The sequence below is a fragment of the Seriola aureovittata genome, chromosome 21 (genome assembly GCF_021018895.1).
Source record: "Seriola aureovittata isolate HTS-2021-v1 ecotype China chromosome 21, ASM2101889v1, whole genome shotgun sequence".
In the NCBI taxonomy this organism is placed as follows: domain Eukaryota; kingdom Metazoa; phylum Chordata; class Actinopteri; order Carangiformes; family Carangidae; genus Seriola; species Seriola aureovittata.
The window spans coordinates 6841881-6867381 of NC_079384.1; the positions used below are offsets into that span (position 1 = coordinate 6841881).

The following is a 25501-nucleotide window of genomic DNA, read 5'->3' on the forward strand; positions in this document are numbered from 1 at the left end:
CTCTCTCTCTCTCCAAATGGAATATGATTGAGGATTGCGCCGCTTCTAATTGAGAGGGCGGCAACAGTAAAGGAAATTCCTGTTACGTCCTAATCTGCAACCATCTAGAGTTCCAGACAGAAGTGATGTTTACCCAAGAAAGGCAAACTCTTGATGAGCATTTCAAAGAGCTTCCTAAATGGCAGGAAGGATCTGTTCAAAGCTGGACCACCAATTTCCCTGGTCACAAGGGATAATAGTTAGGAATAATAGAATAGTTGATGCAGTGTGCTTCATGCAGTTTGCAATGGCCAGCATTATATTTTTTTTTTATTGAGGTTCATGGTTTAAAGTTCAGGATTTGTTCTTGTTTTTTTATTATAAGCAATTAAGTTGTTATGATCATTTACAATTTCAATTACCTGTTTGCCAGTGAACCTGCTGATGCCATTTGAATTCCCCTGAGAACTCGACTTCTACAGACGGACAAAATCAGTGACATATTACACCAGAGGTTAGCCTTCAAGCGGGGTTTACAAATACACTGCACAACAAGTACAAACACGTTAGCTTTATTTTTCCAACATAAAATGAACAGCCATTGAAATATTTACAAGACAAGACAAGACAAAACACTAGTGGATTATAAAAGGGTAAATTCCATCAAGACCCAGTAATTTTAAGTCTTAAAGCTTGGGCCTGGTGAAAAACAGGTATAACCAAGTGCAAGCAACAAATTTTTGTTTTACTTCTGACTTTCTCTCTCCAAAGATTCTTTTTTTTTTTTAGGGGATACAGACAGAGATACAGGTCTAAGGTCTAATGTCGATTCAAGCCACAAAAGTAAATGCAACCATGCTGAAAGTGACAAAAGTGAAGCCATATTAATGACATGGCACAAACTGAATGTATAACATACTAAAGAACTGGTCTTTAATATAAAATCTTAAAATTAGTGACAACATATGGAGCCTAAAATTTAAAAGTCTTCATCTGAGTCGGAGTCCAGGTTGTAGGTTACAGGTTTCCGGGAACGTGAGGGCTTGTCCCGCGGTGCCACAGCTACAGGAGCTGCTGCTTCCTCGTCTGACACCTGGAAGCTGTCATCCTCGGCCATTTTTTTTGTTTTCTAAACAGAAAATTTTTTAGGCATAACAAGGTATTAATACAACGCCTAAATAAATTGATAAATCAAAAGTATAAGGCCTCATGGTTTATGAAGCTACTAAAGACCTTCTTGAAATCAGAAATCAGAGTAAAAACTGACCTTGCCGCCGGCAGTTACTTTGCCTCTGATCCGTGACATGAGGTTGTCTGAGCTGCAGTCGGAGTCATCACTGACGGCCTGTTTCCGTTTGAGAGCAGGCTTTGCCTTTGCCTTTGCCTTTGCAGGCGCAGGTTTAGCTTCACCTTCCGAGTCACTGGAGTCAAATGAAGGAACCTTCTTGGAAGCAGTGTTGGATGAAGGTTTGGCCTTATAGAGAGCATCCAAGATAGACGGCTGCTTCACATCTAAGAGAAATTAACGGGAAAAACAACCATACTGAATATAGATGAGGGAAGGATGCAATATAATTTTTTTTTACACGATCATGTACCTTAAATATCTAATCTGCTTACAAGAAATGTCTGGCAACCAATTAATACAATTTAACTTACTACCATTTGATATGAAAAAATAGCACATATTACAACTTTTAAATTTTAATTACGCATCTGCTCTTCAGTCTGTGATGTACACAGACAAACTGAGCTGTTTATAATTAGGTTAAACACTTGTCTAAATACCTGCAGCCTTCTTCTTGGGTGCAGGTGGTTTCTTGGCAGCTGCAGCTTTCTTGGGGGCAGCCTCTTTGGTTTTACGTTGAACTGGAGCCTTGGATGCAGGCACCTGATCATCCGACTGAGCTGGCAAGTTCAACAAAGAGCAAATAATCAAACCTCAGACTCAACGTTCCTCAGCCTCATCACATGGGTGCTCTGTAAAACTACTTACAGCTTGACTTGGTTTCAGCTTGTTTTACTGTTGATTTCCCCTTTGGTGCCTTCTTCCTGCATAGAAATGAAAAAAATGGGAGGTAAATACACTGACTGAAGAAACTTTGATGTGAAAGAAGCTTTATGCATAAAGTCTGTGGTCTCATACTCACGCAGGTTCTGGGGCTTTGGGAGGCAGAGCTGGAGAGTCCATATCGCTGTCAGCCATCGTGCTGGGCTCTGGGGCAAAGCTGGTATCATCATCACTGATAACAGCTTTCTGTTTTGGAGCATCCTTGTTCACCCAGTCATCAAAATCATCTTCACTGTCTGACAGACTGTACTTCACTGCAGCTAAAGAAATGGGCGACAGAATGGGTTGATTTAACAATTCTGCAATGTACTGCAGAAAAATGAGAACAAGAAGTTTCCCATAATAGATGAGTCACAAAACAGTTGTTGCAAAGATCAGTAAACTGAGATAAGTACGTTAAACAGCTTCAGGAAATTACTTCTATCAGTGTTTTAATTCAAAACCCCAAAACACACTGGAGTGATTACATCTCGCCTCACTGTCTGGGTAAGGAAAGTGCTTAGAATATTCAGTGTGCAGGAAGACAGCCAAAACAGAGTCCTTTCAATTGAATGAATACACTTGTCTTAGTATCAGTGATAATGGCGGTCGGGGTCATCTAGTAGACTCACCTTTAGTTTTGCGTTCAACGCGCTCCCTGGGGGCAAACGCTTCTTCTGCCTCCATTTCACTGTCGGACAGATTGTCAGGCTCATCGTCCGACCACGGGCTCTTCTTGGGCTTCTTGGTGGCAGGTTTGAACTGAAGAGTGGTCTGCGTGCCCGTCTTTGATGCTGCTGCAGAGAAATATGTTTCTTAGTCATCTTTAACAAAAACGCAACGACGCTTCGTTACAGTAGGTCCAGATAGAGCAGTTAAAAAGGTCTCCCTTAATGAAATCACGATACTGGTGCAGAGTTGTTATTGCATTGCTGGCAAACTGTAATGTAGCCAGTGGTATCCACATAATCTTGCCTCTCTGTTATTTAACATTCAGGATAAATCTGTCAATGTGCTTATCTCACTATGCACCTCAAGCTTTATGGCAACACATTACCTGAGTCAGTTTGTTATCACGGTAGAGGGGTTGAGTAATTGCTGCTGTAAAATAAAAAATAAAAAATTGCATACATGTCATGTCTTATCTCTGAACTGCTCCTCCTCACCTTTTTCCTTTGGCTGGGCTTTAGTTTTCTTGCTCAGTCGTGCAACCAAGCCAAGCTCCTCACTTGGAGCTGCATTGTCTGAATCTTCTCCATCAAACTCCATCTTAACCACTACGTTTTCAGTCTGCAATTACAGAAAGAAGAGTCAAGCAAAATGTAACTTTCATTTGGAGATTGTGCTGTGTCCAAGTGCATGATGTAGACGTATGACTTGCAACACAAAAAAGGAGTTATTTTCTGACAGTTAAGTGTCTTCTCAAACATTAAGTTTGAAAAGACATACCTTGATTTTCTTGCCCCTCTTTCCGTCTCCTTTCTTGTCAGCCTTCCTGTTAGCTTCAGCTTTCATGGTGCTGGTAACGCGTGGGACTACGCGACGACCCTGGGGCGTGGGTAGAGTCTCCTCCTTCATTTTCATTGCTTTTTTGCCTTTTCCAGCCCCCTTTCCAACAGGCATGGTGGCAGTCTCCTTTTCTTTGGCCTCAGTGCACTGAGCACAAGAAAAAACAAGGTCAGGGGATGATTGAGGAGTGAAACGTTTCACAGTAACATTATTGAATGTAACCAGGGTTTCCAGAGGCTATCAACACTTGATATGCATATTGGTAATCCCTTTCTTAAACTATGATGGACACAATGTATGTCACCATATGTGACTGACGACATACAGCAACAACAATGAAAAACAAAGTATACAAAGGGAAAGAGTCTATACCTCCAGTTCCTCGGAGAAAGCGGCAAGGTCTTCCCTCCACAGGTCTTCTGGATTCTTCTTCTTCAGGGTGTTCAGCTCTGTCATCTACAGAACAGCATTTGGGTCAAAAAGGGACATAGTTTAGGTGAGGTGGGCCAATTTTAAATGATACAGTGCTACCATCAGTAAGATTTCAGCATAGCTGAGAATCACACCTTAGTATCCCTCTGTTTGCACAGCTCCTCTTTCTTCTCTTTAGTCAAGAACCACATGGGCATGCTCAGCAGGTAGTTGTAGTCCGGCCCACTGGTGTCCTCTTTCTCTGTTCCTTCCTCTTCCTCTTGCTCCTCCATCTCCTCCTCATTCTAAAAGCATGAACACAAATATATAATGTTATTTGCTCGAGTGGAGGCTGATTATTTGGCATTCCTCACTGATGTAACTGAAAGCCATTTGAATCAAAGTGTCTAACCTTCTCTTGAGCCTGTTTCCAAGCCTTGACTGGGTCAGAGTCGTAACCCATACTCTGCAGCATGCGGATCAGCTCCTTCTTAGGCTTGTTCTCTACAAGTAGATGAGCAATATTAATATTTTTGATCAAGGAAAAATCAAAGCACACTACGTGTAAAATTATGGCTAAAACAATCATCTACCAATAACTGTGACTGCCATTATAATTGTTACAATTTCAGAAGATGTTCTAAATGAAGATTTAATATGACACAAAAACACTATAATTTACTTTAGTGGGCGGAAATGTAAAAATAAAAACAATTTATCTGCCTTTTTTTGTAGTATTTCAAATCAAACAAAAATTGTATTAAGCTACTAACCAATGACCAAGGTGCCCTCGATTTTCTCCAGGATGAAGCGAGCCTGGTTGGTGAGCTTAGCGCTCTCTGCGCCCAGCATGCCAACCAACCAGTCCTTTCTCAGCACATAGTACCTCATCCTCAACTCAAAGAAGTCCCTGAGAATATCCTGCACAGACTCGTACTTCTTCAGGCTGCCCACATGGTCAAACAGAACCTAAAAAAGAAAGAAAGAAACCCTAAGGCACACTAATCCCCTGTCTTGAGAATATTACATGGGTACATATATGCGGCAGCCATTACCATAGAGTTGCAGGTGAGTGGACTCTGCAGTTTGAAAACTTTATGGAGGCCGGCAGCTTCCGCCTCCCTCAGCTTCTCTTCTGTCATCTTGACCACAAAGCGCACGGTGGTGTCGGTATGGTATTCCTTGTAGTCTGTGATCAGAGGAGGGACCTTCTCTGTGCCATTCAACATTGGCTCCAGAACGTTCTCCTTGTACGTCTAGATAATAACATGAAATTGTCATAAAGATGGAATTACGATGTTCTCAAAAGTGCTTAAAATGGATAAGTTAAAAATTAGTGATGGATACATGATGGAACATTCTGAATACATCCCTAAGAGGAAGGATAAAGTTGACTAACCTGTGTCCAAGATTTGACAGGCAGTTCAGAGATCTCAATGGTGGTCGAATTAATGATGGCGATCTCTCCGCTGTTCATGAACTGGTTATCCATCACCTGCTCAATTGTGCCTCTGAAGCCTTTGTAGTTTGGAAGCTATGGGAGAGGAAAAGATAAGAAAAAAATCATCCTCATCATCCGTTTCGTACACCAGAGGACACAAGTTAACAATGTCAGAAAGCAACAACAGTCATTTCCTGTCCTCACCATGGGCAGAGGCTCCTCGCCATTGAGCATACGGTGGATGTTGCTGATGATCTCTCTTATGTCATAGTTTGGGATCTTGCTGGCCCAGCCTGTGCCGATACCTTCGGCACCATTCACCAGCACCGTGGGGATGATGGGCATGTACCACTCCGGCTCTACACGCTGGTTGTCATCATAGTTGTACTTGAGCAGGTTGTCGTCCGTAGGTGGGAAAAGGAGGCGGGTCAGGGGGCTGGAGGGAGAGAAAGGTGGGAGAATTTTTGAGTAAATCACTCACTAAGTAAACCGTGAAACTACCTCGTTCATATTCTTAAACCTGTTAAATGTGTGCAAGAGGCCTGTAGCTTCAGTGTAATTTGTAGGATGCAAGGAAGCTGCTGACCTGAGCATGGTGAAGATGTATCGAGGGCTGGCAGAGTCTTTGCCACCATGCAACCTGGTTCCAAACTGACCCAGAGGCTGCAACAGGTTCAAGTTGTTGCTTCCCACAAAGTTCTGGGCCAAACCGACAATGGTCATCATCAGAGAGACCTGAAAATGAAAAGCGTTGATGAGAGTAAATCATCAGTATTATCAAAACCTCCAAGTATGGCTTTTCTCACCACAATCAGTCAGTATAAATTTGCTATGAAAGACTTTCACATTTACATTCAGCAATGAAAAAGAATAATAAAGAAAGTGGCAAGTTGGCAAGTTTACAAAAATTATAAGCATTGTAAACTAATTAAGAAACCAGCCAGCTCATTCAAGTGTAAAGTCATGTCACCTCTCCATGGTGGTATGCCGACATCTCAGCCACTGAACCAGCCAACTGGGCCACCTTCACTTCCCGCTTGTCGTTTCTCTTGAAGCAACAGAACAACACCTTCCTCTGGCCAGGCTTTAGACCTGGCACACGCACAGATACAGACACACATTAGACCACTGTCTCGGTGTCGCAATTCTGTTCTTGGTGATCATAATCATTTCACGCACCGTCCACCAGGCAGGGAATTGACCTCTCGTTGTCAGAGTTGGAGAAAAGTACCAGTTCCTTGTTGACAAAGTCATTGTAGGACAGGGACTTGGTGGACTGACCGTACAGGTACTCCTGTGAAGAGACAGCAAAAGATACAGTGAAACTTAACTGAACACAGAAATAAATCACATATAGTTCACCAGTGGTTGGGACGTACCTCAGGCAGGTTGTGCTCCCTGCGCTGGCGCCTGTTGGTCATGAAATTGGTCAGCCACTCTTTGCGCTCTTCCACTTTCTTTTTGCTAAAGGCCTGGCAAAAAAAAGGTGATGCAAGAATATAATATTTACACTCCAACTACTACTCATATCCTGGCAGAAATTTTATGTAATGGTGTACAGAGTACAAAACTCGATGTGATCCTCCTCAGTAGGAGCCAAACAGATGTATAACATCTTACAAGGGTGATAGCTTCATCGTCTTCAGGTCCAGCGTACTTGAATGGGATACGATGTCTCTGCATATCAGAGAAGTACTCCTTGGCTTCCTGTGATGTGCTGGTTCCCAAACCTGTGTCCACAAAGGAAGAGAGCCTATTAGATAAAGCATTACAATGTGTACAAGGCTGTAGCCATGACATTTGTCAGGTATGAAAGGTTGCTTACTTGTCCTTTTTACTACCACACAGGGGTTTATAACAAACCTTTGTAGTATTTGACTTTCCAAGATTTGTGGTTGGACTGGCTCTCCTTCCATGCACTGAATTCAGGGATACTGTAGAAAGACATCTGAGTTTTCTTGTGAGATGCCTGAAGAGAGGGAAATTACATCTTGTCATACCAACATTTACACATTCACAATAAAAATACAGACCAAAATCAAAGATTAATTCAGTTCACAGTTCTCCAGGACTTCGCCACCAGATGGCAGTCTTGTTGTAAATTCAAGCAGACTGCATTTTGGATTGCTATCAGGGCTAGAAATCAGTTTCCATTCATTCAACTGTGTATCCCTGTGAGTGGCTGTCAACTAGAACCAAAATTTTACCAAAACATCCTGTGAGATTACATACCTTGATGATGGGGGTGATGAATTCCTCCAGGAAGTTGTGGCGCAGCAACGACGGCCAGTTATGGTGGATGAAGTTGATCAGCAAGCCCTTAATGTGGGAGCCATCTTGATCCTGTCACAATCACAAGAATACAGCAGAGTCCAGTCATATTAATATAGAGATAAATAAGAAATAAGGCTAAAGAACAATAAGCACAGTAAAACAGACATGTCACATATCACTACATTCTGAAAACACACCTGATCTGTCATGATCATGATCTTGCCATAACGCAGACTCTTGAGGGATTCTGGGTCTGTGTAGTTCTTCTTGTACTGAAGACCGAGGATCTTAATGATGTTGTTTATCTCAGCGTTCTCCATAATCTGAGAGGAAAGACCAAACAATTTGTACTTTCAGCTGTTTGCCACGTGTACAGAAATACATGATAAAACAGTAATATGTGAAATGAAAACATCTATTTCTGCTTTACCTCAAACTGTTTCATTCTAATTATCATACTAATTTATTTTATTAAACTTATTATGTTGGTTTTCCACGACACCTTTTATGACTGTATGCATCTGCAAAAACAGGCAGTTGCCATCTAAAAACTATGAGCACAATTCTGTTGGGCCTAACCTGCTTGTGTGAGGCCTCCCGGACGTTGAGCATTTTTCCTCTGAGAGGGAAGACGCCATAGCGGTCCCTGCCGACAACTCCCAGCCCAGACACAGCCAGTGTCTTGGCTGAGTCTCCCTCAGTAAGGATCAGTGTGCAGCCGATGGAGTTCTTCCCACCTGCCAGAGAACATGGTTATCGCAGGACGTTCGCCACTCACTAATGTTTAGATACGGCCAGATATGATATGGACAGACAGTAGTTTAGTAGACAGCACCTGCATCATTGGCATCATCCAGTTTAGGCACCCCCTTGATTTTTGTGTGCTTGACAGCTGAGCATTTCTTGTTGAGCTGGGTTTGAGCCTTGAACTTCACCCAGTTCATGATACTTTCCACAATCCCACAGGATGTGGCCTATGGTGAACAGAAAGTGAAGAGGAAGTAGTGTAAATGAATGATAACACTTCTGCGGTTAAGAATGGAAAACCAGTGTTTTTGTTTTATTAGCACCTGTTTAATGAACTTGTCACTGAGAAGACAGGTGGACCCAAAGTTCTTCTGCTGCAGTGTCATGTTCTCTTTAGTCTGAGAGTCGAAGGTAGGGTTCTCAACCAGGCAATTGACAAACAGCCACATGTGGTTCTTCACCTGGATGGAGAGGGAGTGACACATACTGACTTAGGTTTTGTTTACAGAATATTTAATAATAATTTAGCTGTTCAATATTGCTCCAGCTATTATGACAACAATGTGATGACTGAATGGTACTTTCATTAGAAAATAAATAGACAAATAAGATCAGAGTTTACAATATAACTGTACCTGGAAAGGCTTGACAGCCACCCCAGCTTTGTTCTTCTTCTTCACCACTTCAATAAGCTTACCAACCACTTGGTCAGCCACATAGTCAACGTGCCTCCCTCCCTGGGTCCAGAGAACAAAAATAAGATCCCATTTACAGAATAAATGTCATAAGTCTTAATCACAGTGACACAAAGTGGCTGGGAGAGTAGCCAAACTTGTACTTAGCTGCCAAAGGAACCTGGTCTACTAGTTTAGTCAGCCTTAAAATGATTCATAGCTGCTCTAAGATGTAAATTCAAACAGGGCTGACAAAATAAGATAAAATTAAAATTGACGGTGAGTTTTCCAAAAGACTAATTAAAAAATTAAATTACGGGTTTGGCATGGAGGTCATAAGCCAAACTCATTCCTCAATCGCTCTGTTACACACACACGAACCGCACAAACACACACACACACTACATACTGTATGTATACAATACATTTAAACAATAAATGCACTACACAAGATTTAATACACTGAGACATTACCTTGGTTGTGGCAATACTGTTGACAAAGCTGACTTGCTGGAAACCTTTCTCGCTCATGGTGAGGCAGACCTCCCAGCGCTCGTTGACAGTCTCATGGACCACGGTGAGGGTATCACCAAGCTCATCCACCTTGTCCTTCACGAACATGTCCACATAGCTACGGAAACCCGTTATCTGGAGTACAAGAGCAACTGTTTCAGTCTAAATCACATGATTTAAGCCATACAGGCTTATGCAATGACCAGCAAAATCACAAGAGCTTAAAAACAATACGGCAGGCAGTTAAAAAAGTAAAAACGAGAAATACCAGAGAGTAGGACAGAAGAGTGAAACAGTGCGGTGACTTACTGGCAGCTTCTTGCCATTGAAGAACACACGGACACCCTTGGTGGCTCCAGCAATGTCATAGGCCCTCCTGGTCATCAGAGCAAGTGTGTCTTTGTCCAACGTGCTCATCTTAAACTTGGGCAGATCTGGCCTGAAGGTGATGCAAGTGAATTCCTCTCCATCAAAGGATTTGATAGCAGCATCCCCTGTCCGGCCCATGTTGTCATACCAAGTCTGTGGAAAACATGGACATACTGTAAAATGAAATTTTTCCCTTACAGGTTACAATGAATAGAAAAGAGAAAATCTAGTTTGGTCTTCCTCTCACCTGCTTGAAGGTCTTCTTTGACTCTTTACAGGCTGTCTCGACAGTAAACTTTGTGCTGAAGATATTGCAAAGCTTAGCACCATATCCATTACGTCCACCTAAAGAGTATTGGTGTGAAGATGTGGGTTATGCTGCTAGAAAAGGATCTAACAATAAACACTAAACTTGGCTGTGGCAAGTTTATACACAACCCTATAAGTGGCTTTTAATTACATTTGTTCATAGTTTTTCCAACCCTCCATTATGATGAAATATTTTCTTTTATCTGGATCAATGGTCTTATTAAAGAGTCTATATAATGATTAACTCAATTATTAAAGTTAAACATAAGATTTGTTTAAAACATGTCTGATCATTTAACTGCACATGTTGCTCGCACTAACAGACTGTATTGTACAGTAGTGTCTACCCTTGTCATCAAGCCCAGATCACAGCAATTTCACTGGCGACAAAAATGTTACAGCCAATAGACAAAATGGCCAAAACTAGACAAATAAAATCCAGGTTGTTCAAGCAGCATTTTCATTTAAATACATCAATCAATCAAATCAAATGTGTTTTCATAATTCCAAAATAGTTCTCACCAGTGACTTTCTTCTCTTCGTCATCATAGTTACTGGAGGTGAGGAGCTGCCCGAAGATGAGAGCAGGCACGTAGACCTTCTCCACCTTGTGCTGCACCACAGGGATACCCTTCCCATTGTTCCATACACTGATAAGGTTGTTTTCACTAAAAGGAAAAAACATTCACACACATTTCATTATGTTCTTCTGTGATACCAAGGAAAGCTCTTGATTTTTTAACAACCTACAAGCTAGGGTACACTGTGGTAGGATTATAGGATATTCTGAGATTAACTAGTTGTACATTATTATTTATTACTCACACATCAATGTTGACTTTGATGCAGGACATGCTCTTATCCCTCTGCTTATTGTCAGCTGCATTTACTATAGGAAGATAAAAAACAAATAGTTTCATTATAATAGGCCTGGCATGGGATGGAAAAACATTTTGTCCATTTTGATTATACACCTCTAAAATTATGATAGTCATTTACTCACCAAGGATTTCATCAAAAATCTTGTAAAGCCCAGGCACAAACATCACATCACGGCAGTTCAGTCCAACATCCTCATCATACACCCACATTTGCTAAGGAAAAAAAGTCAACGGGTGACTACAAGGATGACGCATAAATTTATATAACATGAACCATTAATTCTTTATTCTCCTGAAACCTGACATCCTGTAACTTTGCAGGGAAAGCAAAATTCTACAGATTATATCTAAAACAGTCCACCCTCACATCAGCCCCTGTGAGATTTACTGGAGGACTTGAAATCAATACAGGTTACTTAGAGAAGCCATCAATTGAAAAAGACATTGGCATAGCTGTGTGACTTCTTACTTGGGTGACAGGCTCTACGGAGCCAATGTAGGAGTCTGGTCGAAGCAAAATGTGCTCCAACTGTGTCTTCTTCTGATATATCCTCTCCACCGACAGCCGCTTTGGATCTTTCTTTGTCTTTTCCACCGGCTTGTTTTCAAAGAAGGTTTGCTGCGAATGACACAGGATTATCTTTTGTTAATTTTCTTGCATTGCAAGCAAGTCAGTAGCAGGGCATCCATTTGTGTTACAGGTAACCTTCATACAATGACGAACAACATCTTCAATAGCATTTCTCACAGTCTGACATTGTTGTAATTACTACAATCTTGAGTCTTATTTGAAAAACCTCGGGGTATTTAGTGAACACAATAACGTCTGTCCACTGCAAAAATTAAATACTCAGTGCACAGACTACTAAACACCCCCTTCATGTTGCTGGGACCGGATTCATTGAGTAGCTCAAGGACACCTCAAGACATGATTGGTTCTTACTAGTTTCCATTTTTATTTCAAGGAAGATAAATGTAAGTCATACTATCTACCATTACTTCGTCACTGTGAGGTCACATTTCCACCAGTTTGGAAATTTAAACACTGCTGACAAAAGAGGTGCTGCCTTAACGTTACATCCATTCCATAGATTTTTAAATGCAGTTAAAAAAAACACTCAATAAATAAATAGCATTTTGTCGTTAGCTTGCTGGACGGTTAATGTCATGGATCATAACATTTTGGCCTACATCGCATTTGATGTTTTCCCATGTGTCTGAGAATTACTACCTAACTGAAAGGGACACATCAAGAATTGCTGTTTTCTCGACAAGTGCACTTTGCATTACTTTGTTTTAAATATCGGTAACGATGATTGGTTAATGTTGTGCTACAGGGTGTTAGCTAGCTAACTCTGGCCGTTGCTAAAAAGTTCCTCTGTAGCTAACACCAGAAATGACTGTTAGCTAGTCTGACAGTAAGTTTTCAGCAAATATAAATATCGAAATAACCGTAAAGTTACCTTCAGTGGGTCAGCCATTCTTTTTATTTTTACCGTCAAACACAAGCGCTTGCACTAACTTAAACACTATGTTTATAACTAGCTAACTCGTAACAACAACCGCTGCTTGGCTGTGCTGAAACGTAGTCAATCAAGTCCCCGCTTTGAAAATTCAAAACTTAAGAGAAACCTCTCCCGCCAGCCACATTGACCAATCAAACGAACGGCCTCTTGATGTTTCTCTCCAATGAGGAACGTAAAAAAGTCTTTCTTTTAAGGATCAACCAATCCGCGGCGGCAGAAGAAGCATAAGCCCGCCCTTGTTGTTCCTGCGGCCAATCAGATTCCCAATAAATATATGTACAGAATAAGCTTATTTAAAGTGAAAAAATATGAAAGGCGGGACGAAGTATTTGTATTTTGTTGTTATTTTCTATCAAAACGTCTATTCAGTTCTTATTTGGCAATACACATTACATTTTGTCATGCTTTAATTGAGTGACTGATTATTATTTGCAGGTTCACAGAGGTCCAGCTCATGATGAGCTTGTCACGTTTCATACATTCTTATGATAAAATACAATAAATACACTCACAAAAGTGAGCTGAAATCATATTGGTCTACCTATAAGAAATATCTCAAAAATAATCAAGATAAACTTTTTCCTTAACAGCACCTATTATATTTACATGCATATTTGTATTAGTATTTGTATTTATGTATAAAAAAAGGCCACAATTTCCAACCAGTGGATATAGATTTGAACTGCATTAAACCTGTAAGTCTGCACTATAATCTCATTGGGACTGTTCAACTTGCTGCAGTGTATGTCGCCTACATTTGAAGCCCCATAGCAAAGTAAAATCAGTCACAAAACAGACTTTTCTTTCTTTCAAGTTTTAACCAGTTTTTAACTGGCTGGGTGTTATTAAACATATTTTTTCATTAAAAAGCTTCTCACGCTTTTCTGTGAGAAACTAATTCAGGTTAGGCCTCATCAAATCATTGACTAGATTGTGCCTCATATAATAATCAAAAAGACATTAAGCTAAATGGACCATTTAAAAATATTTTTTAAATTCTAGCATAAATACAGTCTTTTTTTGGTGTCATGAAATTTACCGTAGAGAGAGAGAGAGAGATCTCAATAGTTCTCAAAGTGATCTTCACTTTTTTTTATAACATACAGCATAGCTTGAGGAGAGTACGGATGTCTGACACAATACGAGTTTGGTGCATGACCATGATTTCATTCTGCTCCATAATAAAATTGTGGATGTCGAATGCAATTGGTTACCAACTCATGGATCTGTCTTTCTTGATGCCATATCATACAAGCTTACTGTATAGCATTTTTTAAAGCTTTCCCATATTTTTGAAGCCTAATATGCTAGCCGCATAATCCTGCAGGATTTACAGTGATCAGAGAAACTGTGATATTCTTGGCTGCATAATCCATTCAGGATTCAAAGCACTAAGAGAAGCTGCAATATTCAATATCTGTGCATGTTTTCTTGAAGCTACACCTGTCAGCAAATAATGTAAGACATTTCCGACAAATCAAGTGTTCATCAAGAGAACACACAGGGTATTTGTATCAGCCCACATACAGCACAAAGTGGAAGCTGCTTTGTCACACACAGAGGAAAATACACTGGAGATTTTTTTCAGAGATGTGCAATAATAAGGACAAAATAGGCTCAAAATGCACGTTTTTTGATTCAAAAGAAACTTACAAGAACTCACTGATACAGTCAAAGATACATATTTATCTCATTCAAATCAGAAGTAAAGGTACATTTTAAGCTCTGATAAGCAAACTGACTTAAGGACTGAGTTGCCTAGATGGGCCACAACAAGCTCTGCACTGCTGGGATCCAGGGCTCAGTTGGTTCAGTCCTAATGAAGCTGGCAGGAGATTAAGTCCTGGCTGTTGTGTCAACGTTGTCTCTTTTCCTCCTCACAGAGAGGAAAAGGGAGAACAGACCTTTTCCTCCAAATGGTGCAGACGAAGAGAAAGAAGCACACAGATGTTGTCAGTATTTCCTTATGATTATATCATTGTCTTTAGGTACCTGTTGGTCATTTGGTGTACAAACCATCACTGTATGATGTTTAACAAATGTACAAAAATTGCCTTGCAAGAAGGAGTTAGGTAACGTTTTCTTGAAGTGCAGTGTTCCCTTTTCCCCCAAAGTGCTCCATGTCAATTTTGCTTCATTTATCAATACCCCCACCCCCCAACCCCCACCCCACCCCCTTCCTCATTTCCTCCAATCTCTCTGTCACACATGCATACACACTTTACATGATAGCCTAAAAAGCTATTTAGTGGTTAATGGGTTTATCTCCCCAGAAGTGTGTCGTTGTAGCTTATGATAGCCCTTGGCTGATGTGTTTTTGCAGCCATGTATCATCATGCAGAGCTTTGTATCTTACAGCTGTGATTCAGAAGCGCAGGATTTAATAAAACACTACACTCAAACGACAGAGGATTTTCATTCAATACTGAGCAAACATGGGCCTTTACATTTCTGCTCCGGTGGCTATCAGTCAGTGGAAATGCAGTAACCTGATTTATCTAACCATTCTGTCATTCTTATCTGTCTTCCTCTGCTGTGTTGCCCACTCATCTGACCTTGGCATGATAATAATAGGGCTGAAGAGCTTGAGCTGTAATCCTGGATGTAGTGAAGTGTATGTACACAAATACACCCACAATTGCACAATGAAGGTGAATGAAAAAAAAACAAAAAAAACACACCTGCAGTTTGATTTTGAAGCTGGAAAGAAAGATTTATGTCCATTAAGAAATACAAAAGAATGTGTCTGCTCTCATCCTTTTTTCATACACACAAGGGACTGGAAATGCTATCTTCAAAATACAAGTTTTTCATTATTCTGCGCCTGACAATGAGACAATTTAGATACAAAAAGCTATACTTTTACTGTACTTTCCTCTAACTTGTGATAACTTTTTCCCGAAGTAACAGAGCTCAGGAATGTATGATTTTCAGGTAATTTAACACAATACTCCTTTGTTTGAAACTGTACCATTACTATTCCAACCATGTAGCACACTCAAACACAGGCTCACACAGTGACTTCCTCTTATCTCGTACTAATGGGCAGTTTGAAATGGAATACTAAGTACTTAACATCCAAAAATAGTCACCCATCTGAAGTTGTTGAGAAACGTTAGCAAAGTAGATGGACACCAGCGCTCTCAGTGCCACCGGCTTTCCTGTTTATTTATTGATGACATGGTGTTTGCTGAGGCCTGATGCAGCTTGACTGTTGGGGAAGTGGGGGAGAAAGAAACTTGATGTGCCATAGATCTGTTGATAGCTGTCTGAAGGGGCTGTTTGGTGCAGCATGATGCCCTGTGTCATACAAGGATAGAGCCGCTTTACAGAAATTAAGGTGACAGGTTAACAGCTGCTGCTTCCAACTGAGCACCCGACAGGTATGTCAGAGCTTGTTCTCAGAGAGAGCTCAGGTTGTGTGTAAAAGATATATCAGTTGACAGTCTACAGTGATGAGGATGATTGTCAACATGCATCTTTTTTCTTCATTTTGGCTTTCCACCCACTAAAGAACACCAAAGATGTATATCTCAGCTCACCATTAGAGCTATGTGACAAAAAAAAACATTTGTAAAGTGGAAATGCAAAAACAGCTATTGGAAATTTCATCGCTGCTTTTGACATACATGCACTTTAAACAAAGCAGATTCAATATAAAGTTTTACAGATGCTGGCAGGCAGATTGCTTCACCTTTTGACAAAGCCAGGCTGCCCGTTTCCACCAGTATACAGTCTTTATGCTAAGCTACGCTAACTGGCTGTAGCTTCATATACACCATACAGACATGAAACTGGTACCTTTGCCACCTCTGCCCCCATTTCAGTAGTGAAATATTTCAACTTTAGCCTTCAGCACCAACATGTTAAAAATTGTCCTTTGAGAAAAGTCAGTGTTAGACTTGGAGATGTGAGTTCCCCCCTGGAGTTTGCTCTTAAAATGAGTTTGCTTAATTGAATTCGCTTGAGTTCACTTCAATGTTTCTTAGTAATTATTTCCTGGCAATGACTAGTCCTGACAGGAAGTAGAGCATGTAGAGCGTAATGTGCACACTGATATGAACACTCATCTAGAATGAAATAATGAAATGAAAAAGAGAAACTTCTGAAAATGAAATTACAGCTCCATGTCCTCTGCCAGCATTTAGCTCAGGCACCAGGTGTGTGACAGAAGAAATGACGACTAGCAAAATGTTAAAGGTAGAAAAACAAATCTCAACAGCTCAAGCTATGCTGACTGTGTGTGGATGCTCTCAGAGAAAAACATAAAAGAGAATAAGAATAACCTAGTTGACAAATAAAAAGCATGGCAATATTCTTCAAGACGTGACTCATAAATATTTATACCTTTCATACGGTAACCTTTGCAGACATCCCAACAGTGTTTAGGGAAGTAAACATCTACAGTACTCTAAGATTTGCAGCATTGAAACACAGTTTGAATCCACTCATTTTTATTTTCGGGTCATATTTTCACCATCACATTTACGCATACACCCATAACATGACCTTTAAGGTAAACACCCCTCCCTGACTGTCATTGTGAATATGTCTGAGAGACACAATGAAGGACAAAGAATTATTAATTACTTTAAAAGGGCACTGGAAAAGAGTTTCAACCACCTCTATCCTGTGTTGGCAGGAACTGCAGGCGACTACAACAACTTAACATTTAGGATGCTGTACTTCACAATCAGTGACGCCACTTTGTTGATTGTTCACACTCAAGAAATGTTACCATGAGGTGTTTCATAGAAATAATTGTTATAAATGTGCAGCATGTGGAACACTGTATATTCACCTTTTTAAGCAAGATTGCATATAATATGGATTCTACAAAAAACAAACAAACACACAAACAAAAAAAAAACAAACAGACTTGATTCACCAGCTTCATTAGCTGATAGAGTGAAATATACCACGACCTCAATGGTACTGACTGAGATAGAAGTCAGTGTAGGCTACGCAGAAATTGTCCCTGTGTATGTTTCACTCGGGTTCAGAAATCTAGGTTCCTCATTACTGTGGGCAGCCCTGACAAAAAATTATGAAAAATTGTGCAAATTATGTATTGCATATCAATTTTTGCTAAGATTTAATTTGTAACATGGAATTAGGTTGTAACCATTAATTGTTGCCTGTGTAGAGTGACCCAGATTAGTTAGAAAAGTTAGTAAAAAAGCAGTAACCCTGCTAATAAGTAACATCACTGGAAACAGCAATAAATGTGAGGAGCATGTGAATGCAGCATTATTCTTATTAGAGTCTTGAGGTAAGAAATATTCAGTATTATAAAATAAAAAAAAGCAAAGATTAGAAAAAGAAATATGTTAAAAAACTGAATTTTTGTTGCAGATTTTTGTTTTTCGTACCTTATTAATAATCCTGCGACCCTTTAGATTCCTTTGGTCCCACTTTTTTTTTTTTTTTGGAAACACCTTCTGAGAATTATGACTTACAAACAACATCAGCCATTTGGAACAAGCCAGTGGGGCATAAAGCCATTTATAATCTGCTTCCACAAGACTCAGAGGCTGGTGGTTAGAAGCTTTGACAACACTCAGTCAGCCATAGCTCTGCCAGTGGGGAATTCAACTAAGATCAATGAATATCTACAACACTTTCATATTGCTAGTCCATTGTTTCCTTAATGTCAGTGATATCAGACTTCAAAGACAAGGCTCTTCACAAGGAAGATGAAGTAGGTGAACCCCCCTGTTACTAGCGGTAGCAGGAAAATCCTTTTAATACACCTTTCTCACAGCTTTTGATTAAAAGGTTCAAGACAGGCAGGGAAATAAATAAATAAAGCAGGGTAATGTTGTATTCACAAAGACAAGGCAGGACTTTGATCTTGCTCAGGGACGAGGAGTAAGCTGTGAGCCAGAGACAGAGAGTGTGTGTTTGTGTGCACTTAAGTATATATGTATGCATGTGTGGGTGTGGGTGTGTGTGTGTGTATGTGTGTGTGAGCAGGCAAAGGCAAGGTAGGGTAGAAAATGCGAATGAAAGGGAGAGATCTCATTAATATGAGTCCTTTTGTTCCACTGCAACTTGGAGCACACAGAAAAACATTCCCACCCTGTTGAGGCAACATTGTGGAAAACTTTGCTATGAGTATTTCCTCAGCAAAATTCCTACTCAGCACTTTTGGCCTCATGAATTAATGTTAGCTTGCAGGTACTGTACACCACCTGCATGTGTATAACATAGTGGATGCCTGAGTCTGCTTTGTGATACTTGACAGACTGGAGAGAAATCAAGTAAGGAGGGAAAAAATGAAAACTTTGATCCACTTGAAAGTGTAGTCTATCAGGACTAATGCTCGGTTGATAATGCATACAGCGCCCCCGTACAGCTGCCAACCACAGTGGAGCATTTGAAGTAATCTGATAAAGCCTAAGAGGACTGACTGCCAGTGCACTCTGCTCTGTCGATGAGGAAAGTAATCCCATTTTCTGCTGTTTCACTGTCATATGCTCTTCCACCTATCTGATCTTCTTCTAGCTGACAAGAGCAGCCTCACAACCTCAGGGCCATAAAAGCAGTGAATATAGAGCAGCAGCAGCGAACACCATGCTGTGTGTGTTTCTCACTGGGACAGATATACACCATTGTTTTGTGTTGGTTTCATCTATCAATTCATCAATGCCAGCAAGTGATACCAAGACGAAAACCAGCATGAAAACACTGAAAGATTCTGTTGTCACGAGCTGCATCTTACTGTGCTTGTGTCAGTGAATATACAGGTGACGCTGTGTTTCGACCTCTTCACTGTAGCAGCCATCGGTTCTCTGCAGAAAACAGCTTTACAACAGAGTCCAATGAAGCGAAGAAATACGAGCCTCTGCAGACCTGTAAATAGTGAAACCTAAACTTAATTAGGAATGCAATTGTTTGGAGGATGAACATAAAACCTTGTAGCCCAATAACCGAGATATGACTGCCTTTTTCACTGTTACTACTCCTGCTCATTAGTGTTAGTTTACAGGTGGACAAGAGACAGGACATGGATAGCTCAACTGAAAGGTCCAACAAAAATCTCCATAAAATAATGGTGGCAAGTAGAAACTTTGGCCGAGCGATGGATAAACTGTCCAAAAATAAAGGATGTGAGGATGATATGTTAAACTCTCTGCACTGAGCATACACACAGTCGATTTGTTAAAGAATATCAACTGAAATATACCGGCCTGTCTATAAGAAAGGGCCTTAAGATTAGTTAAAACTGCAAGAGCAACCTCAACCTCAGTTTTTATTCATTTGTTAATCAAATTACAACAAAGTATTTGGCAGCAACTAGAATCTTTTGGCCTCGGAGGATCTTGGGACATAAAAAATGATGTTAGAGGTAATTTTTCACTCTTACTTGTCACAGAGACAGTCATGAAAGAAGGAAAGAAAGAAAGAAAGAAAGAAAGAAACCCATAGCTGCAGTTAATCATAAACAAGTTGCCATTCTGCCGCTCTAGGGAAGGAGTTTGGGTGGAGTATCCCACTTTATTGATTTTAATTCCATTAATACCTTATGACTTGCTGCTTGGCAGACTCTCCCAGGCCAGTGCCCATGCACGTCTGTTTTCATAGTGGATTTGACTGGGCTGCCTTATCGGCTGGCAGCAGGCAGGAAAAGAACCTGGAGACGGCCAACGATCCACCGCCCTGGCAGCCAGGCTGCATCTCTGAAACAACAAGCTCCAGATCAAGTATGATTAATGGAGGCAGCTCCAACGCAACTGTTCCGTGTATGAGCATTGCACTGTGTATGAGATCACTTCTGTGTGTCTTTGTGTGTGTATGTGTGTGTGAGAGAGAGAGAGAGAGAGAGAGAGAGAGAGAGAGAGAGAGAGAGAGAGTGTGTGTGTGTGTGTGTGTGTGTGTGTGTAGCTATGTGAGGGAGGGGTACTCCTGACTTTCCTGGCACCTGCTGCATGCACATCAATCCACTTCACTCCCAGCAATCAACAAATGCATATGAATGAATGTTATCAGTCATAATATTACATATGTGCATGAATGAATTTTCCAACACTCAGATCCTTCCAACAGCGACCGAATATATTAACGCTTTCCCTCTGTGCGTAAATTTATTGCGCGCCATATGTCTGCCATTTAAAACTTTGCATTAACATTAGGCTTTTTTTTTTTTTTTTTTTTTTGTCAGATCCAGGATCAGAGTAAGTGAGATGCCGCCATCAGTGACAGTCATGCTCTCGCGCAGCGTCCTTGCCAGTTCGCACTGGCTCCACCAGTGTTGCCTGGTTTTCTGGTTGCGTGGAAACTAAAAAAAGGCAGCACTGAGCGAGCCCTGAAGTGTAGGAGCATTTTCCAGTGGCGCGTCGCGGTTGCCGGAGAGTCTCTCGGCGCAAGTTGAACGAGCTGCAAGAAGACCAGATGGAAGCGAACCAAAATATTGACCGAATCAGTGTGCGTGGAGCGCTCTGATCTGCTGGAGCGTTAAATGTGAGCAGTTGCTGAGAAACACACCATGAAAAGGAGAGGAAAAGCGGCAAAGACGTGAGTGTGTGTGTGTTACTGACCAAAACGCTGTGTTTTCCTTGTCATATTACACGCATCTGCTAATTTTTTTAATTCATAATAGAGCGACTGTTTGCTGTTTTTCCAGTACTAATGAGGGTTTTTTTTAAACGTGATTGGTGCTGAAAACAAGTACAGCATGGCGCTGACTAAAACAGGATGAGAGACAAACTTAACAAGGGTGTCAGCTCCCACAGGAGTCGTCCTTATCTCCTCTCTTTTGAGTTCATTTCACATCAGATGCTTGTTGCTTATGAGTAGAATTTAAATTGCAGCAGAACCTGATACTTAACCCACTGTTAAGCTTCAGTTTTGCCTCTTAAATGTGCTGAGCTTGTGTTGTGATTAATTTAATTTCAAGTTTGAAACTAATTGGATCTGAACCAATTTAGTGCAAGTGTAATGGCAGTGTTTTGCTCTAAGGAACAAAAAGAGCATCTCTAGGAATTGAGACTGACACTGAGTAAGGGATCGGGGAGCTAAAAGCACTGAAACATGATTATAGTAGCATTAAAAGTCTGAGTTTCAAGTTCAAGATGACAAGGATGTTTTATTTTCCCTCCCATGTCATCCATACCTGCCAGTGATAATTAGAAACCAGCAGCTTATTTACCATTCATGCATTGCTTTGAGCTGTGGTGATGCCATGCAAAGGTCAGATTCCCACATGAAAAACATTATAGCACAAAAACATATTAACATAATAAATTTGTGCTGCATTTTAATGCCGCTGGTGTTTGGGTTCGAGTCCAAATTACCGCTCCTCATACAACTGGTGCCAGAGACCTGTCAGCATAGCAGTGACAGCGGCGAATTTATGAAGTGAGACTGATGTTTGGTTGCACGAGCACTGTATTTATTGTGTATATTAAAAGCAGGAGAGTTATTTATCACAGGAGTGACTTTAGGAACACTAAGGAAGACCTCACCTGATTTAGAGGCCGTGGATTTATTGCGTTCACACTATATGGCTCTGAGAGGAGTTATGCTTGTTTTAAAGGGTATGGAGTGTTTAAAATATGAATATTTTTTATGTTTTGAAATCTGAATCTGAATTACTCTGGTGCCCCACCCTGCTTCTCATTAGGTTCACACCTCCCCTCTCTATGTGTGTAACTCATCTGCAGGCAACACTTGTTTCCGTCCTCTCCCTTTTATTCTTTCACGGCCAGCTGTCTCCATGAGCCGTCCCTGTGCCTTACTAACATTTGCCCCTTTCCTCGATATCTCATTAGTGTCACACACTGTTCTCTGTGTTGTAATTGTAATGTTACCCCTCGTCTCCGTAAATCCTCTTGATATCATTCTTTCGCTCACAACCCTGTGCTTGTGTGTCCAATTTCCCTTCGTGCCCACATGCTTTCTCCTCCTCTGTCACCAACCTTCTACTTCTTCCCCCACCATTATCTCTCGCTAAAATACTAGGCTGGCACGCCATGTGACAGGAAAAGTACAGCCTTTGCAGGAGCAGAATGTCACCCATTTACTTGAAGCAAGACCTTTTATTTCCTTGGGTGTTAAACTGCATCTGTCATGCTATTTCACTTTCTCATACACCCTGTTGACACTGCGCTCAGAGGGAAATCCTTTGGAAGTCTGGCCTTGAAGATGAATGTATAAACATCTCATGTCTGAGGGAGGCAAACTACAGCAGTCGCAGCTTAATAGCACAAGCTTCATCTGTGCTTTGCTCTTGTGCATCAGACTCCAAGCCCCCCCAATGGCTCATTATTGGGATTGTCTGGCAGGCATCTCTTAAACTGGCATAACACAATGAGTGTTATTAGCTGTGTCTCGTAGACAAATCATCTGTCCCCCTCACACACACATACACACCACTATTGCCACTACACTCTGTCCTCTACCCCCCAACGTCATGTGATACTTAGAGGTACTTAGAGATCGATTTCATTTTTTAATCTTGGTAAGCGGATCTTGGCCAGTCTCCAGCCATTTTGAAAAAAAATAAGAAGTCTGGTTGAACTATGTGGTTCCTTCTTGTCTCAAAGAATACAGGCCATCACATTGTCTGTTTTGTTGGCCTTGGCGCTGTTTATAGCATTAGCATTTACCCCAAACAAAAGGATTGGGTGGCCAACACTGATGCTACACTGACTTAAGGAGTTTTTCCTTAAGAGGATTAGTAACAGGATAGGAGGTAGCACTGATCAGCTATTAATGAAGTGTGTTAGGGTGGGTAGACCTGCCATTTTCAAAGGCTTACACACAAAATATAAAGTGTAATTTACAGGACACACAGACAAGCCTTTCCCTCTGTGTTACTCAAACTTTTGAGTAAATGACCTTATGGACTAGCAACTGCAGAGCTTGACAGATACTCAGTAATAATGGTCACATCAGAATGTCTGCTACCGTTTTAGAAAGCAATGGAAACATGATATATACAACTCCATTAAATATATTGCTGGTTTTATTATTTGTTCGGAACAGTTTGTTCCTTACGGTGTCACATCACTATGTTAATGCCAGTCTCTGTGCACAGAAATAGCCCTGCACTGCAGGGATGTCAATTATAAAAGAGGCACAGTGACACCAAAGGATTTTCTTAGCTTGTTTATTGTGCTGGTATGAAGGAAATGTTTGATCCCCAGACTTTCTTGGAAATAGAACAGTAGTGCAGTTGTTTCTGGCCACGACATGCTGAAATGAGCATGCAGCATTCCCGCTGCCTCCTCGCTGCAATTAGACAAGCTACTGCACCCCCCCCCCCCCATTTCTATGTTGAATAACAGTGTGGCCTCTGAAGAAGATTGTTAATTACCCATGGTCTCTATGGCAAAAGTGTTTCACAGTACAATCTGTGATTCTCTTTTTTCAAAGGGTTGTCTTCCCAGCACTGCTAATGTGACTTTCTGCTTTTTTAATGTCATAGGCTCAACAGCTACTGGGGAGGTTGACGTGGACTTCACCCCATGCACCCAGGTGGTCCTTCCTGGAGCATGCTCGTGTCCCACAATGTCCCTACTTGCAGACTGGCTACTGCGCCACTCAGTGGTCATGTGTTTGCTGCTGCACAGCCTGGTGCTAATGACCTTCTGCTTCCACCATGCTGCCACCAGTTGCTCCAAGAGCTGCTACTGCTCTGAGAGTGAGAGCGGCGGCAAGACAGTGCGCTGCAGCAATCTGCAGCTCACAGAGATCCCCCAGGATATCCCCAATGACACACAACGCATCTACCTGGACTTCAATCTCTTCACTACAGTCCCCACGAATGCTTTTGCAGGTTTGCCCCACTTGGTTGAACTGGATCTATCACACAATGAATTAAGCCAGCTAGAAGCAGGGGCGTTCCGAGGCCTGGGCCCCTCACTACAGTTCCTGGACCTTTCTTCTAATAAGTTAGTAAATTTTAACGCTGAGGCCTTCGAGGGCCTGCGGGCTCGCGCCAATCTAACAAACAATCCATGGCACTGTGACTGCAACTTACAGATGGCTTTGCCTCGTGTGGACCTGGAGCCTGCGTCACTGACGGGCATTGTGTGCCAGACTTCAGATCCCGAGGAAATAGGAGTTCAAGGACTTGCCTTCCTTTTGGAACCAGACATAGACCTATGTGTGGTGATGAAGAGGACTACAGATGTGGCCATGCTGGTCGTCATGTTCGGCTGGTTCACCATGGTCATCTCCTACCTGGTCTACTATGTCAGAGCTAACCAAGAGGACGCCCGCAGACATCTGGAGTATCTCAAGTCGTTGCCCAGCAGACAGGGCAAGTCGGAGGAGTCTTCCACCATTAGTACTGTGGTATAGGGCTGATGGAGCTACACACAGGACCTGAAGTTGTAACCTACACCAAACAGGATGCAGCTACAACCTGCCACTACACAATCATCATCAGTCTCAGACAGTTTTGCCCTGATGTTGTCACAGAGTCAAGGTGGGCAACCAGACATATACTGGCATTAGAAAACCAGGCCGATGCAACCTAGTGCGGATGAATAATTCATCTTTCGTCGGTCCATTAGGAGTATTTGTCGGCTGAGTTGATGGTCTAGTCTGCGCGGTAAGGGAATAAAAGCAGCGGTGTGTTTTTGGTGAACTCCAAATATGGGATACAAATGGGATTTATCCAGTGGTGCATGCACCTTGATGCACCTCTTTCACGTAGCCTACAGATAATCCAGGAGGCAACATCGAACAGCAACATGAACAGTGGGTAAAGGCAACACTAGAACGTGGAACTTTGTGTATTGTTTTCCATTCAAATCCTTACAATATCCACCAGTATATAACAAGTAAAATTACATTTTCCATTTAAA

General features: G+C 41.3%; 2 protein-coding genes across 3 annotated transcripts; one reads left to right on the top strand and one right to left on the bottom strand.

Annotated features, from left to right (window-relative positions):
• Window positions 1-535: 535 nt before the first annotated feature.
• On the bottom strand, window positions 536-12754 carry top2a (DNA topoisomerase II alpha). 2 transcript variants are annotated; one of them, XM_056366827.1, is made up of 35 exons: window positions 12621-12754; window positions 11627-11776; window positions 11280-11370; window positions 11102-11165; window positions 10799-10944; window positions 10215-10312; window positions 9908-10120; window positions 9560-9733; window positions 9047-9148; window positions 8735-8872; window positions 8500-8638; window positions 8244-8401; window positions 7862-7987; window positions 7623-7733; window positions 7254-7359; window positions 7011-7120; window positions 6770-6862; window positions 6570-6684; window positions 6361-6482; window positions 5977-6125; window positions 5595-5826; window positions 5349-5483; window positions 5005-5205; window positions 4723-4918; window positions 4362-4453; window positions 4105-4254; window positions 3911-3994; window positions 3479-3685; window positions 3196-3319; window positions 2662-2823; window positions 2130-2310; window positions 1976-2031; window positions 1768-1887; window positions 1247-1491; window positions 536-1108 (listed from the first exon to the last, which is right to left on the bottom strand). In XM_056366827.1, exons 1-35 carry the CDS (start codon window positions 12636-12638, stop codon window positions 959-961), a joined length of 4758 nt encoding a protein of 1585 aa, XP_056222802.1. In that variant the 5' UTR covers window positions 12639-12754; the 3' UTR covers window positions 536-958. The 2 variants fall into 2 exon arrangements, with proteins under 2 accessions (XP_056222802.1, XP_056222800.1); XM_056366825.1 differs by having other exon boundaries at window positions 2662-2826.
• A 7826-nt stretch (window positions 12755-20580) lies between these two features.
• lrrc3ca (leucine rich repeat containing 3Ca) lies at window positions 20581-25501 on the top strand. Its single transcript, XM_056366210.1, has 2 exons — window positions 20581-21200; window positions 24115-25501. The coding sequence occupies exon 2, from the start codon at window positions 24198-24200 to the stop codon at window positions 24990-24992; it is 795 nt and encodes a 264-aa protein (XP_056222185.1). The 5' UTR covers window positions 20581-21200; window positions 24115-24197; the 3' UTR covers window positions 24993-25501.

Bases quoted from the DNA above. Each gene is read 5' to 3' on its own strand.
- top2a (XM_056366825.1), bottom strand. The intron at 7,360-7,622 runs GTATGTAATCTC...CCCTCTCTTCAG, and splicing joins TCATCACCCCCATCATCAAG to GCATCTCACAAGAAAACTCA. The intron at 4,454-4,722 runs GTTAGTAGCTTA...ATCTACTTGTAG, and splicing joins CGAGGGCACCTTGGTCATTG to AGAACAAGCCTAAGAAGGAG.
- lrrc3ca (XM_056366210.1), top strand. From the start codon at position 24,198: ATGTCCCTACTTGCAGACTGGCTACTGCGCCACTCAGTGGTCATGTGT.